This window comes from Drosophila kikkawai, chromosome 3L (genome assembly GCF_030179895.1).
Source record: "Drosophila kikkawai strain 14028-0561.14 chromosome 3L, DkikHiC1v2, whole genome shotgun sequence".
Classification (NCBI taxonomy): domain Eukaryota; kingdom Metazoa; phylum Arthropoda; class Insecta; order Diptera; family Drosophilidae; genus Drosophila; species Drosophila kikkawai.
The window spans coordinates 3,989,328-4,005,225 of record NC_091730.1 but is presented as its reverse complement, the minus strand read 5'-3'; the positions used below and the strand labels follow the sequence as shown (position 1 = coordinate 4,005,225).

The window sequence follows — 15,898 nt, the reverse complement described above, 5'->3', positions numbered from 1 at the left end:
TTATAAACATTAATAAGCCATAAGCAGGCTTTTAAGATAAAGTGGGATACAAGATCATCTTTTATTCTGTCTTCAATTTCCTTCAAAATTTCCCACTTTTCCTAAGAGAAAACTGACTTGGAATTAAAGGCAATTAAGTAAATTAGAACTCAACTCTAAAAGCTCAAAAATCCTTCTTGCTCTGTATGAGCTCAGCTCTGAGCTGCTTATGTCCAATGATGACGAGCTGAGTCCGCCGAGCTTTGTCCATCAGTGGCTCCTACTCTCGCCCTGTCAGTCTCTGTCCTGCTCTCTGTCCTGGCTTTATTGGATACGTTAAGCCTGTGCACATATTTGCATCCTGGCTGGCCAAATGCCTGGCGGCAACAAAGCATAAAACGATTTGGCCAAAACCAAATAGGCAGTCGGGAGTTACCTTTACAATATATTTTCACCGCTCTCTCTCTCTCTTCCGATATATATATATATCTGGCCAAATGCTAAATACATTTTGTGTCGCTTTCGTCGGCATTTGATTTGCTTTCCGCTTTGCTTTTCTCTCCCTTTTTTGGGGCCCTGTGGTCTAAATAAATGTATTGATTTTGGCAAATGGCTTTTGCATGGCCAGGAAAAACCTACTACGGCTCTATGGGGGATATGTGTGTTGTGGGAAATTGGCACAGCTGGAGGTATGAAATTCGCTTTTAATATTGGGATTTTTTTCCTGGATTTCTAACACACTTGTTTACATGAAATATATAGGAGTAAAAGGGAAAAACTAGATTTTAAGGCGCTGAATTTTACAGAATATTAATCTTTACTACATTAAAAAAGAACTTATTTTATTTTAATTTCTATAATTTTAAACATATTTATATTTCGGTGCCTAAAAAGCACTATAATCTCCCTCTAACCCTAACTCTATCTGTATCTTTATCTCTATCTGTAACTCTATCCGTATCTTTAGCTCTCTCTGTATCTGTATCTCTATCTGTATTCGTATCTCTATCTGTTTCCCCTTTCCCCTTCAACAATACACCTTAATTTAAGCTCGTTTAAATCAACCACAGAGAGCATTTAAATTTGTAAAGTCCCATCAATCGACAGTAACTTTTCCCCCCTGATGTTGTGTGTTCATTTCGTGATTGAGGCAATCCTTCCTTTTTCAGTCCATCCCTTTCAACCATCCACTTTCACCCTTTCTCTACCGTGTTTACCCTTTGTCTAGCCTTTGATTTTTCATCATTTTGCAGCCACAATTTTTGGCCATTTGGCTGTTTGCTTAATTGGTTTCATTAGGGAAATATTCGGTTTTCCCTCTGGAGAGGCTTCATTTTCATCACTGGCCACTTACCTTCCTTCCTCTTGGCCGAACGGAGGATGCCAAAAAAACGTCTCTCCTGAATAGCACCTGAAAAAAAGGAGAAGAAGACGGGGGAAAAAGTTAGAAAAAAGTTTCCTCAAAATGGAAACTTTAAGAAGGAAAAGTTTCCGTTTTTTTTTCGGGGTGAAGACAGGTAAAAAGAGCCAAGAGCCGGTTACACGTGTCGCAGGAGCAACAACATGGCATAATTTCCTACAGAGTGACAACTAAATAAATAGAATAAATAGAAGAAGAAGAGGACGAGGAGAGGACTCCTTGGGCAGATGGCAAACTTTCTGCCTGGAGGTTGAGGTGAGGATGAGGGCAGCCACTCCGTCCGAGGCACTAATTTTAACACCATTAATTTGCCAGCCCCGGACTGTTGCCTGGCTTCTGCTCCAGCCCAGAGATAGAACAGAGAATTTTAAATGAAATGGACACAAGTTTTATTGAATTGACTGGGCGAGAGAACCCAAGACCAAGGATGGGTGGGAAACGGTGGGTTTGGAAGAAGCTGCCTTCCGGAAGCGGAAACGCATTACTCTGTCGCTTTGAGATACTGCTACTGCTCCTACTCCTAGTCTTGGGAGCTGCTTTTGCCCCTGCTCCTAGTCCTGGATGCTGCTCTTGCTCCTGCTCCTCTTGTTGTTCGTGTGGCCAGCACTTTGCCCCACACGTTTACACGCAAGCTTAGGGCGGCCAAGTGGGTGAGTGCACCAAGGAAAAAATAAGGATACTTGAGAGGTAATAATAAGCCTTAAAATCAAGGGCTTTATATAGATTTTAAATTAGATTCTCAACTATAAAATTAAAGAATAAGAAGGCCATAAACTATATCTAAAAAGAAGGTATAAACCCTTTTACTTCAAGCTAACAATTATTTCTTTATGGTTTCATGGGCTAATTGTGTCCATTTTTCTAACAGTGTAATCTTTAAGGACGATGGGGGTCCTGCCACCAATCAAAAAGAAGAACGGGGCAGCCAAGCAGAAGTAGAAGTTGTGGCAAAGTTTTTGATTTCATGATATATTTATGGGCATCCGTTGCGGCTGCTACTTTGGGACTCTATCCAATTCCTTTGAGTAATAAACTTGGGGCCCGAAAAGGCGGCTCTGCCAAAGGATGCGGCTTACTTTAACTAGAAGTTATTAATTTATTTTGTTTTTTTCCCCATTTACCATCCAGTTTAAAGTGAAAATATTGCGTATACGCAGCGTTGGCCTGCTGTGAACCCACCATTAACCAACCGATAACAATGGAATTTTTGTGGCCGAGTGTATTTTTCGGAAATATCATCACAATTTGCACACTGAAAATGAACCCGATAAGCCGGCACTAATGTCCTGCACAAGGACTCACCGGGCTACCTGAGCGGGGTGGCTTGATAATGGAAAAAATAAACTCGGCTCGGTAGCGGATTCAATTAAATATTAAATAAACGATATCCAGCAAACAGCAATTTCCTGCCTCTACTCCTGGTTCTGCTCCTCCTTCTCCTGATGGGATTCCCCGATATTGGTTGGGGGAGGGGAAATGCAAACACAATTGCAAATGCCCGGGAAAAAACTTTATGAGCCAGCGTAATCCGGGCAATTATGTGCTGCTCTCTCACTCTATCTATATATCTCTGTCTCTTTCCCTGGACCTGGACAGAAGCAAACATTATCTCCATATTGCATAAGAGTATAAAATGAACCTATAAGAGAACTACACATTGCAGTGGCAATGCACTGGGGAAAAAGGGTTAGATAGAGGGAATCTATTTTTACAAATAAACGTAAATTACATATTTTTTACATTTTTCTATATTTTAAAATGACAATCTAAGTTTAAAAATATCACAACCATGCCAAAAAAGCATTAAATTCAGTTGGGAAAACATTTTTAAGTTAGTTTTTTTTAGGTTAAACAATCTGCGTACGAAATTCGAAATTAAAAAAAATCTACATTTTTATCGATTTTTAAGAATTTTAATGATGTAACCCCTTATAAAATTTTTAAAAATTAAAAAAAAAAATTGTTTTATTTCCAACATGACCAGAAAGATTCCCCTGTTGATGCTGATCAAGAATATATATGGTTTATAAGGTCGGAAATGACTCCTTCACTGAGTTTTAAATTACAACATTTTTGGGGAAAATCAAATCTTAAAAATTCTATAACTAAGCCAAAAATGCATTAAATTCAATTCGGAAAGCTGTTTTGTCTTAGTTTTTATAATGTTAATTAATCTGCATACTTAACTAAAATCTTTAAAAAATTCAAATTTTTGACAATTTTAATTATGTAACCCCTTACATTTTTTTCGAAAAATTGCGAAAATTTTTTTTCTTCCAAACATGGCTTATATGACTCAGCTTTTAATGCTGATCAAGAATATATATGGTTTATAGGGTCGGAAATGACTCCTTCACGGCGTTACCAGCTTCTGATTGAAATTATACTTCACTACAAGGGTTTAAAAATATATAAAAATTTGTCTTAAACATTATTTCGTCCCTCAAAAAAATCAAATAAAATTCCTGATTAAATTCTAAATATTTAATTCAAGTGTATTCCGACCATAGATGTTGATGCAGGCCATGGAACGTGTTGCTGCATGGACATTAAATTCAGATTGCGAATGATTTGAACAGGTGCTGCAGTAGCAACATCGTCAGGAGCAGCATCAGCATCAGCAGCATCATCAGCAGAAGAAGGAGATTCTCCTGGGGGTGGAACTGGGCCTTGGCTGTGACCTTTTTGGGGGTGAGAGGCTGCAGCAGAGAATGGGGGAGCTTGGCAAAAAGACTAATTATGTATTCATTAAAATGGCAAAACGGCAGCAGAAGGATATGCATGTGAAACCCGTGTGCGAATGTCTGTGAGCATCTCTGCATCCGGAATCCTGGCTTCGAAATGAAAATGCAGGAATAAACCGACGAAAAAGGGGTGCAAAAAGCTAGAGGATTGAGTTGAGCAGTCACGAGTGCAGTTGCCTGGAATATATTCAGCATAATGGTCCCACTCTCCCTGTGTGTGTGTGTGGGTTGGAGTTCACATTTTGATTATATCCATCTCGGCTTGATAACCTAATAGGGAATGACGCCACCTCCTAGCTCCTGCTCCTGCTCCTGGCTCTGCAAATGAATGAAATGCCCGGGTAATGATTCCTAAATACACACATTTATCATATTTGCTCGAGTTTCCTTCCTCGAAATTCTGTTTGGTTGAGTTTGTGGGTCTCTTAATGTGTTTGTGGCACAGGTTGGATTTTTGTGGCTTCTGGGGAAAGGTTTAATGGAGTTGTTCTTATTTTTCTCCGAGTTGCTTTAACTTTGTTTAAATTTTCTAAATATATTTCTGCTAGAGTTAACCTTTAATTAAGTAGTTCAAATAATTATTTTCAAATAAAACCAAAGGTTGTGTGGGTTTATATGCAATTTACTTTATGTTAAGGGACTCCTTGTCTTGATATTTACTTAGCTAGCGTTTAAAAAACTTAAAATTAATAATTGTTCCTTAGTTCGTGTTTCCTGCTTAGTTCCTGGTTGTTCTTTCAGTTATTATTTACCCTTCCTCTCTGTTAATTAGAGAATCCTCCAAAGATTCCCTTAAAAAACCGATAAATGGGCTTTGGTATCTCCACAGCAAACAGGACAGAGTTCTCCTCCTCCGCCTGGACTCCAGCTGGCTCGGCGGCAGACTGGGAACGCCTCTCGTCAGGGACCAGCGACTGCTTCTGGAAGAGCCTCTGGAACTGGCTAGCTCCGTTGCTGGCCTGGAGCTTCAAGGGCTGGCTCACATGGACATTGGTGGCCCTGATCAGATCCTCAAGCTTGATGCTGCCGCCGGAAGAGTAGACCGAAGAGCCCTTTCCCTGGCTGACCTCCGAGGTGGGAACCAAGAGCGGCAAAGCAGCCAGATTCACAGGCAGCAGGACATTGGCATCGCCAGCCTTTTGACCATCAGTGGGTACTTGATTTCCCAGAGGATTGGGCACAAGGTAGAAGTTGGGCTTCTGCTGCTGCTGCTGCTTCTGCTGAGGCTCATCGGAAAACGAGCGGAACTTGTCGAAATACTGATACTGGACATTGCCCGAGGAATTGCCCACGCTGCTCTGGCTCTTGTTCACGTAGAAGGGATTGGGTAGAAGGACCAGGCTTAGACCCACTACCTTGGGAAAGTCGGTGAAAGGATTGGGCAGGAAGGGGAAGGGCCTGCTATCCGTGTACTGGGTCTGGGTCACGTTGCCAGATGTTGAGTTAACGTAAACATAGGTGGGTTCGTTTTTCTCAAAGGGATTGGGCAGGAAGGGCAGCGGGAATCCGGGCTTCTTGTGGTTCGAATAGTAGTGAGTGTGGTTATGGATGTGATGGGTCACATTGGCACCCGTGGTATTCACCACAGTCACAGTGTCCGGCACGTACTCCACCTTGGGGTAGCTTTGGAACTTGTTGAAGGGATTACCATAATAGTTTTGATACTGGCCGGAGAACTGGGATCCGTTGAACACCTGCACTCCCTGGTACTTGAAGATTTTCTCCAGATCCTGGACGCCCAAAAGTTGACCGTTTGCATCGTACACATACTGGACATTGCCATTGTCGCGTCCTTGGACTTCTGAGGGTTTCAGGGGCACAACATTCGATTTAGGGGCTTCCTCTTTAGGGATCTCCTCTTTAGGAGACTCTTGTTCCTCTTCCTTGGTTATCTCATTGGCAATGGGTTCCTTCTCCTCGGATTTGACTTCGGCTTGGACCTGGGCCTCCACAGGTTTGGAGTTAGCCTGGGATGGCTGGGCTTCCTCGATGACTTGGTTGGTAAGGGAGTTGCTAAGTTGGGGCTTTGGTTCCTGGTTTCCCTTGCTAACTTCTTGCTTGACTTCCACAGGCTGGAGAGCCTGAGGAGGCGAGGCAATCTCCTGATTGGACACCTTCTCCTCAACCGGAACCTTCTCCTGATCCAGAGTTCTAGCCTGGCAAGCCAGGAGTAGGCCGAAGAGAACCAGCAGTCGTAGGAATTGCTGGTGAGGAAGTTCGGAGTTAATTTCTAGTTTCCTAGGTTCTCCTGGTGGTCTTACCATGATGAGGGTTTCAGTAGAACTGTGTCTTAACCTTCAGTTGCACTGGTTATTTATACAAAACTCCAGAACCTGCTAGATCCCTTCCTAGTCTTATCTCCCAAAACCCAGCTCTACCGGAAGTAGAGTTTTATTTCAAGAATTCCTTATCCGGCAGGGCACTTTGAGTTCATTTGCCATTATCGCTCTGCGATTTGTGTGTGATTTGTTGTTCGTTTGGTTCACTTCACTTAAAAAAGGCGCCACTGGCAGTGGAATATATATGGATAAAAACGGAATTGCACTTAAGTTATATTGTGCGATAGTAGTACTCGTACTTGTACCTTCTCCCCGTAGTTTTTCCCCGGCTTTATTTGGTTCGTTTTACGTGCAACATGAAAATGCCATTGTTTCCGAGGCGCACAAACGGAAATCTATGACTCGCTTTTCAATGTTTTTTCTCGATGGCGGAAAACTGTATGGTGCAAAAGTGAGTGCAAAAGACTGTCGTCTGTGAGTGCACGGAGGGAAATGAATATAAATGAAATATAGATAAAATAGATTACTAAAAATAATTAAATAATAAAATACTACACCTATTCCTCTCTTGGAGGTTTATTATATAAAAATAATCTAACAAAAATATATTTTTCAATTTGAAAAACTTTATTTTGATCTTAAATAATGCTAAATTCCTCAAATTCATATGGAATCTTATCAGTGTTACATAGAAAACTATTAAATTAATATTCTAGAGAATTTTAATTTCATATTAAAATAGATTAGCTACCAATATCTTAACTTTTTCTCTCCCTGTACCAGGAGCTTAGGGCTAAAGCGTTGGAAAATGTGGGAAAAAAGGGACAAAGCTGGTGGGGATTGGGTGCTCCGGCTTGGGTTCGGGTTGCAAGTGCACATCAGCTGCATATTCATGCCAAGAGCTTTATCTTTGGAACTTTGTCTCCGCCCCATTTCCTCCAACCCCAACGTGTACCCATCCTCCCAGGTTGACATGTCGCCAGGTGAGCGATGAGCCCTACCTGGTCATTGACATGACAAGTGAAAAAGAAGGCGTAGATAGAGCTCCTGCTGGGTTTTGTAATTGAATTGCCCGATGCATAGCCCGAATTTTTGGCATACAACTTCTCCCCCTCCGCTCTTTTGATTGAAGGTTTTTGTCGTTGACAGAACTCATCCAACTGATTTGAATCGATTTTTGAGAGTTGGTCATAGACACACAAGCAAAAAAAATCAAGGAAAATGTGAGAAATTACACTCAATTTCAGGATTTACTTGGGGAGGTAGAAGAGGAATTCCTGTGACATGTGAAGGAAATCATAAGGTAGAGGAAATATTTATCTTTTTTTATGGAAATGCGAGATAAATTTGTTGGTTCTTGATAGATTTAATTATCTATAGTAATTTAAGAATCAATTTTCATAAGGAAATTGAATTCTTTGTATTTTAGCTAAGCAAACTTTATATATATATATATTTCCCAAAAGAAAGTAGTCTAAGAAAACCCACTTAATTTAGTTTTCCACAGCAGCTTCATTTGTTCAGCTCAATTCATGCATAATTCACACCCGAAAATACAATCAAGGTGAAATTATTTTCTTGCTTATTTTCTTGCTGATTTCTTTTCCTTTTTCCTGAACTAAAACTTAACCACTTGCCAGTTGAGAAATTCAAGAGAGAAGAGTGGCGGCAAACTGGGCTCCACAACTATTGGAATCCAGGTAAGCGAAGCTCAGTTTGAAGTCGGAAAGGAGGCAAAGTTGCTGCTGATGCTGCTGCTGGGCCAAGAAATTGTTTTGCGCAGCGGCAGATGAGCTGTTGAAATTGCAAGTGCGGCACTTGCTCAATTTTTCATGAGCCTCCCACAAGCTGGACTCCGACTGAAATCAAGGAGAGCTTCTAGCTATAAAGAGTCGACTTGGAGATACCCTAAACTTGAAAGAACAACTACAATTTACAAAGATATAATATAAAAAACACTTCAAAGTTTGCCAAGGAATTCTAGATTTTTAAATGAATCCAAAAGGAATCTATATACCCTTCCCTTCCTGTTAAAAAAGAACTCCTTGCCGCCGCAGACCCAAGGAATTTCACCTGAGCTGCAACCCACACAAGCTGGGACCCCAAAATCGCAACTTTTGGATGCACAAGAAGCTGCAATGGACACCAGCAGAATGGCTAAAGGGGGCAGTGAGGCAGGGATCGGGGATCTGTGAAGAGGCGAAATTAGCGGGCAGGTCCAGCATCATCGTGGCCAGACAATGAGGCGAGCCGCGGCCCTTGACTTGGCCAACTGCCCATACCCAGCCGCAGCTCCTCTCCGAGCTCGAGAAATAATAAGGAATGAATGTAAATAAATGGTGCTAGGGGTAATGGCAACGGATGGACGACAAAAACAGAAACCCCAAGAGGAGCAGGGAGTAGGAGTAGAAGGAGTAGATGGAGTAGGAGTAGGAGGAGGTGGAGGTGAAGGTGGAGGAGGAAACGCCCAAGGCCAAGGCAGCATCATCATCATGGTCAGTGAGATAAGCCCAAGTCCCGAGCCGGATCGGTGTTGCAGTTGCACTTGCATACTGAGGCTACGTAGCACGGCAGCCCATGAAGCTGGCAAAGGCAAAGATGCAGGGGGTTTACAGACCAGGTTAAGTTTATAGGATTTATTATTAAACAATTTACTTTAGGTGTGTGATATTTGAAGCTTTAAATGTCTCAAGGAATTTTTAGGAAATATCTTATATTTAGCACTACAAGACTTTGATTTTATTCAAGAAATATATTACGTCAGTTTAAAGGAACTAAAAAATATAGACCTCGATTAAGGTCTTAATTTAATTGTTTAAACCAAAAACATTCCTATTATTTTACCCTTGACTGTGCCCGCGAAGATTCTTCTGGCTGAGCTCATCCACTCTTTTCTTCCTTTATTTATTTTTCTTCTTTTTTGGGCCAAACTCTTTCATTTTGGGTGTGTGCAGCGATAAGATCAACGTGTGAGCCCGGTACGGGACAGTATGTGGTGGTGCTGCTGCTGCTGCTTGCATCTGTGGCATCTGCAGCAGGTGTTTCGCTTTCAGCCAGCCACACAATATTGGGTAACAAGTTGCACCATCCTGGCCAAGTTTATCGCCACATAATTCACACGGAGCCCGAGCCCAAGCCCGAATTTGAGCCTGGAGCCGCAGCCGAACCGAATTGATTGACTCCCGCCGGGTAGCTAAAGAGAAGTGGGAGTTGGGAGTTGAAGTGGAAAAATGGAAAAATCAAACAGGCCACGAGGAACGAAGCACATCAACACTCTGCCAGGACCATGCCCCACTAGGCAAATATGGCAGGCGACACAAAGAGCCAAGCGGACGCACATCAACAGCATCCCACATGCATCACCAGCCAGATCGCTCGTCCTCGCTTAGAATTCAAAACATTTCAGACAAATTGGCGTCGCTCTTTGAGCTCCAACTCCAATGTGTGACAAAATGGAAGGCAAACAGACCGGACCAACCGAAATGGGCGGAGGGGGAATCCCCTCCTGCAGCCGGACAATGCCGTAGTGCAGTGGTGAGTGCGCCCCAGCCCTTGTTTAATTTATGCCAAAACATTTCTGAAGCGACGTTGACGACGTCATTTGGCCCGGCGCAGAGCAGTTAGCCCAGCTCTTAGCTCCCAGTTCCCAGTTTCCTGCTCCCCTCATCTTGAATCTGCCCTGGGATTGAGGTGTCACTTGATATGCAATAAATAAGCTGCTGGAAAAAGTGTTAACGAGCCTGCAGGGGCAGAGGACTGTCATAAGAGTTGCACACAGAAAAATGCAGATTTTTAAACAAAAGAATTTATATTTATATTTATTAAGAATTATTAAAAAAGTTTAAAGATACCAAGAATAAGAGAAAAATACTGGGAAATCTATATACCTTACTTTGAAATATTTCTCCCATATATCTAATATTTTCTCAGTGTTTGGAGTAAACCTCTGGCCGAGGGATTCTGGACTCCCCGTCTCCATACTCCGGAGAGAGCTACTTTTGTGCTGTCTGTTTTTCCAGCAGCTTGCAACGCCTTGGCGCCACAAAATGAATGCCATTCATGGGGCAACGTGCAACGGGAAGAATGTGACCCATTTTTAGCACCAGTAGCTACTCTCACCTCCCATTCCCAAAGAAAAAAGCCCAACCGAGTGTTCTGTGTTCTGTGTTGTGTTTGTTTGTTTAAATGTTTGTCCATATATGGGTATTCAGAGAGTCGGCTATATAAATATGTGAACAGCTTTTAGCACCTTGCCCCCGCACTAGAGCTGGAGTCGCCTTGGTGCTCTGAAGTGGACTGGGCGACAGCCCGAACGTGTCCCATTCCCAGTTGGCAGTTCGTAGTTAGTAGCTGCCACTGCCACCCGGAGATGGGCCCCGGAGAATCACACGGAGCACGTGCGTCGGCCAGACAATGGGGACTTAAGAAACCTCTCCTCCGAGTTCCGTCTAGTTGCACTGCTTTTTTTTTGTGTTTTTCAATAATAATTCCCTTTGGATTCGAAGCAGCTTTTATTTTTTATTCCCTCTCTTATTGTTGCTGCACAGAAAAAAGATAATTGGGACAAGGAGACAACTTTATTTATATGCTAATAAAATTTAAAACATTTGAAACATTGCTTGGAAACTGAGAAAATCCAAGCCAGTTCTGCTTTTACCTTTCAAATCTGGATTTTGTGTTTAATTTTGTTTAAAAATCCATCACTATTTTCTCTGTGTATTATTCGCGAGGCGGGCCATTTTCAATTAAGCAAAATTAAAAATTTATTACAAGCCACGACCGAAGGAAAACAAAGGATCAGGAGCAGGAGCAGCGGCAGGAACAGGAACAGAGGGCAGAAAAAAGCAAATTGCAGAGTTACTTGGGGTAAAAGAGATGTTTATGTTTTCATTAAAAAAATAAAAAATAAAGGAAAAGGCGAAACCGAACCAGGTTTGCCGAGGAATGGGAATGGCAGCCAGTGCGTCGGTGGATGATTGGGCTGCTGCTCGGACCCAAAGGAACCAGCATCACCATCAACGCCCCTTCAAAAAAAGGTTATCCTTTCGGCCGAAGTTTTAATCATTGAAGTGACATTGACAGCCAGTGGAAAAGTGGTGGCATCACTTTTTTTGCATTCGGCCGCTTCCGCCAACCAAATATTTATGGCTTTTAAGTGATTATTGAATTTGATAGCCGGCGAAAGTTTCATCTGGCCGCCCCATTATCTCTCCTCCCAGGATATTAAAAAAGTTTTTCATAACTTCACCGCCAAAAGTTTGAATAGCAGGCAAATAAAAACGGGTTGATAAATATGATTTTTATGGGGTTCCCTGATTAATGGCGATAAAGTTAACTTGGGAGACTATCTAAAATAATTTCAAGTGCCTTTGGGGGGTGGCTTTAAAATAATTATTAATTGCGGGGGGGCTAAATTATCCATTAAGGGAATTAAAGGATTATAAACTATTGAGATTATTAGTTTAAAGTAAAAACTTTCTTAATAGAAGACTTTTAAATGGAATATTTAAAATATTCATTTACTTAGAAAAGGTTCCGAAGTTAAAAGATTATAAACTAATAAGCTTATTAGTTAAATATTAAAGCTTTTTTTAATAGAAAATATTTAAATAAAATATTTAATATTTAGCTTTATAAAAGATTTTATTAAATATTTAATTAATTACTCTTTTCAAATTAAAATTTATTATTTACTACCTTGCCTCAGGACTTTTTTATTTACATTTAACTTCCCGAAAAATTTCACTTTAAATTTAACAACATTCATCATTTCCCGATTTTATCCTTAATATATATCTTTAAAATATATCCTCTTCACATTTTAATTAACTAACCTTTCTCAACACTCTTCACGTTGTCAACTCCTCTCGCAATCTCTTTTCTATCTTATTCAGTTTCTGCCTCCTTTATTCCCTTTGTTATCGTGTGTTCCCTTTTACAACAGTTGCCGTTATATTTCAATTAGCATAGCGCAACGAACATTTATGCGGCGATAAGTTTTCTTCAATTAAAACTTTTCCACACAGACAGACACTGGCACAAACGCAAATTCGCACACACACACACTCACACAAACTGAAAATTACCGAAAACTTTGGCATAAATTTTAATTAATATGATTTTGGCTGAGCTACGGCACAAACTTTTGTTACTTCATGAAAATTTCAGAGTGAATTGCGAGTAAATATAATTTCGAGACGCCACTAATAACACACTTCCGGTGCCGTAGCTGTGTGCGTGTGTGTGTTATTTTAGGGGTTTTTAACACTGGCGCTGGAACGAACGACTTCCGCATAAACACAGACAAGCACACACTCGCTTACGGCTTACGGTAAAAATACGATACGTTCTGGGTTTTTATTTTCCTTTTATTTGTGGCACTTTTCTTTTTGTTTGGCCCCTTTACTCGTATTTTTATTTCTATTTATTTTGCCGGCAACTTTTTGTTTTATTGTTGTTTGCCTCACTTTTGTTTATAGTTTTTTTTGTTTTAATATTTTTTGTGTTGCGTTGTGTTGCGCGAGCGGTTCAACGGTCCTGAAATCGCACTCCTATATAGCGTAAGCCGCGCTGAGAGCCGAGCTTCTTGGCCCGCTTTTCGGCCGGCGGACACGACACGCGATCTGAAACGGACGGCAATCCCAATCAGACTGGCGCGAAAAAGCCTTTTTGCAAACTTTAGAAAAATCGCACGGAAAATGTGCGAAAACGAAGCACTTGCCGAAGCCGAACGACAACAAAACCCAGCTGCAACTAAAAAGCCGAAGCCTTGCCTTCGAGTCGCACAGTGGCGAACATTCGATTATTATCCTTGAAAATAAATACATGGAACTTGAATGGAATTTAACATAACAATGCACTTGTTTTTCTAAAATTTAATGCATATATTATAACCTCAGGGGTGGCATTTTTGTTATCTTCCCTCCAAAAACGGAAAACGAATTACAACTTACACATATTTTGATACGTTTCAATGGTAAAACCTTGTAAGATATTCTTAAAAAATATTTATTAGATTAATTTGTAGGATTTTACAGAAATAATAATTTAATTGAATATTTTCTGAGTATATAGTAATTGTAAAATGAATTTTTATCAACATAAATTATTACAAAATTCTTTTGAAAAGAATTTATTATAAAATTCTTTAAAACGTTGTTCTCACTTTTGATTAGAAATAAAATTAAATTCATTATAATTATTCCTCACTAAAGGATTAAATAGCCAAGTAACAAATTAACTCCCAAAGTCAGGTTTTAACCCACAGTGAATCGTGTAAACATGTTGCTAACAGCCCGGCAGCAGCCGCAACAGCAACAACAGAAGCAACAGCATCCCGCAACAGCAACAGCTACAGCAGCAACAAATGTTGCCAGCACGGAATGTTGCTGCATGCCAGAAACGTGCGCATGAGAAAATGTTGCCAACCGCAGGCCAAGTATTGCTTTTAATACTCTGTGCCCAATGTAGCACATCATTCTAAATTAGATTTTGTATTAATAATAATATATAATTAATTAATATATTATATATAAATACATTAAGAGGTTTCCTAAAGCTTAGCAGCTATACATTTAATTTAACTATTTATTTTGACTAAATTTATGAATATATTTACCTTGCTTAAACCAATTAAAATGTATAGAAAATTATCAAATTTAAAACCTTGAATTTAAAGCTATTTAACGTGATGGAAAATGGAAATAGTGTCCAAAAGCATATTAACATTAAATTTTAATCTTAACAGTATATTTGGGGAAATTTAAAATTCAAAACGGAAATATTTTATTTCAAATTGCACTTTTAAAAATCATTTCTGAATATAACATTAAACCCTTTAAAATAGTACCTTTTTTAAGAAGCAATTCTTCAAGATATAAAATAGCCAAGATTTTTCCTAAAGGGTATTCACCGCTTCGATCTCTTCATCTCCCCAATCCTTTCTGGTTTTTATTGCTGTTTTTTCATTTTAGGCGGGAAAATATGTGTGTTGCTGTTGTTAAGCGTGTGTTGTTATTGTTTTTGTGACCAGCAGCCAGCAGCAGGCAGCTTGTTGTGTTTGTTGCAGCCATGTAGCAGTGATTATTTTGTCAATTGCAGTGACACAAAGGCATCTATCTCTAATGCCATAGTCACCGTCACAGCCCCGCCCTCCCCGAAGTCTTCTCTCTTCTCTAACTTGGAGCGATTATTTCGATGTTGTCTTTGTTATTTGGGCAAAGCCCCTCTCGCTTTTGGCTCACAAAGCAGGCTTAAGTAGTTGCGGATTGCTAAGAGCCCAAGAGCGGGAGAGCTTTGAGGGCATTTCAATTGATTCCCATGAATGGCAAAGAGTTTTGCCAGCGACGACATCAAAGTGCTCCTCCAGCCGGGGAGTGATTCACTCCCATGTAATGGATAGCGTATATAGAGCAATGTTCTGTGTAATTTACTTAGCTGATTAGAGGATAAGAGGATTATGCAAATGATGGTCACTCCATAAACGCAATTCTCCGGCAAAACCAAATTATTGCCAGCTACAGGACGAGATTCAGGGAAATCCCCAGGCAGTACCACAGCCTGCAAATGAATTTTTAATAAAACACAGGCATGCATATTTTATTTTAAATCAATTAAAATAATTTGCACAAAAGAATGTTCCGACAGTTAAAAAGACAGACAGACAGACTGGCAGAATGGCAGAATGGAATTAAATGTCCGAAACATGCGGTGGCTTGTGTTTAACCAACTAAAAACTATTTTATTGTTTTCAGTTGCAGTTTGGTTGTAAAAGGATAAAAGCAATGCGGGGTCCAGAATAATTATCGGACTTGTCTGTGATATTTTAATTGGGTAAACATTAGCCACTCGCCAGGAACAACAAAGGAATAGCCATAAAATAAATGCAGGGAAACTAAATTTAAGCAGCAATGGTCGGTGACATAACAATTATTTATGAAATCAATTCATTTAATTTATATGCCAGAGATAAAAGGCTACTAAATAATTTAAGGTTGGTAATTTAATGATTTAATATATTTAAAAGGCTCTTGAAGTCTTTTAAAAATGCATTTGTACATTTATAAATTGAATTTACTTATTTATAATGTTTTTTTAGCATTAAGAATACCTTAAATTATCCCTTTTATTAAAGTTTCCCCATTAAAGAGCCATTAAGCTGGTCCAGAACATTTTCTCTTCCATATAAAATATGGCTTTGGGTTAAAAATAAAATATATAAAGAGAAATCGACAGTTTATAAATTGAATAGCTGGCCACAAAACGGAGCCACGACAGCCCGGCTGCCCAGGAGCCCCGCAATTGGTTTCCATTTCCTCCTGAAATTAAATGAAACGCAATCAAATGAAGTAAAGTGAAATAAAATCAGGCAACTGTAGCGGCGAAATTAACGAAAACCATTTCAGCAGCTCCTGGGACGCTAGGACCCCTCAAGGAATCAAGCCAGCATCCATAGAAATGCTGGTAATTAAGCGCTC

The 15,898-nt window shown here is 40.1% G+C and overlaps 2 protein-coding genes across 3 annotated transcripts in view; both read right to left on the bottom strand.

Annotated features, from left to right (window-relative positions):
* LOC108079773 (uncharacterized) overlaps nucleotides 1–15,898 on the bottom strand; it is a 50,352-nt gene that overhangs the window by 17,653 nt on the left and 16,801 nt on the right. For both annotated transcript variants that reach the window (XR_011444981.1, XM_017174216.2), the window contains one exon: nucleotides 1,334–1,390. Coding sequence is in view for 1 of the 2 variants with exons in the window: in XM_017174216.2 (XP_017029705.1) it covers nucleotides 1,334–1,390 (57 nt within the window). In the remaining variant the exon portion in view is untranslated. The remainder of the gene's footprint in view (nucleotides 1–1,333; nucleotides 1,391–15,898) is intronic.
* Nucleotides 4,794–6,421, bottom strand: LOC108079775 (uncharacterized). Its single transcript, XM_017174218.3, has 2 exons — nucleotides 6,405–6,421; nucleotides 4,794–6,347 (listed from the first exon to the last, which is right to left on the bottom strand). The coding sequence occupies exons 1-2, from the start codon at nucleotides 6,405–6,407 to the stop codon at nucleotides 4,908–4,910; spliced, it is 1,443 nt and encodes a 480-aa protein (XP_017029707.1). The 5' UTR covers nucleotides 6,408–6,421; the 3' UTR covers nucleotides 4,794–4,907.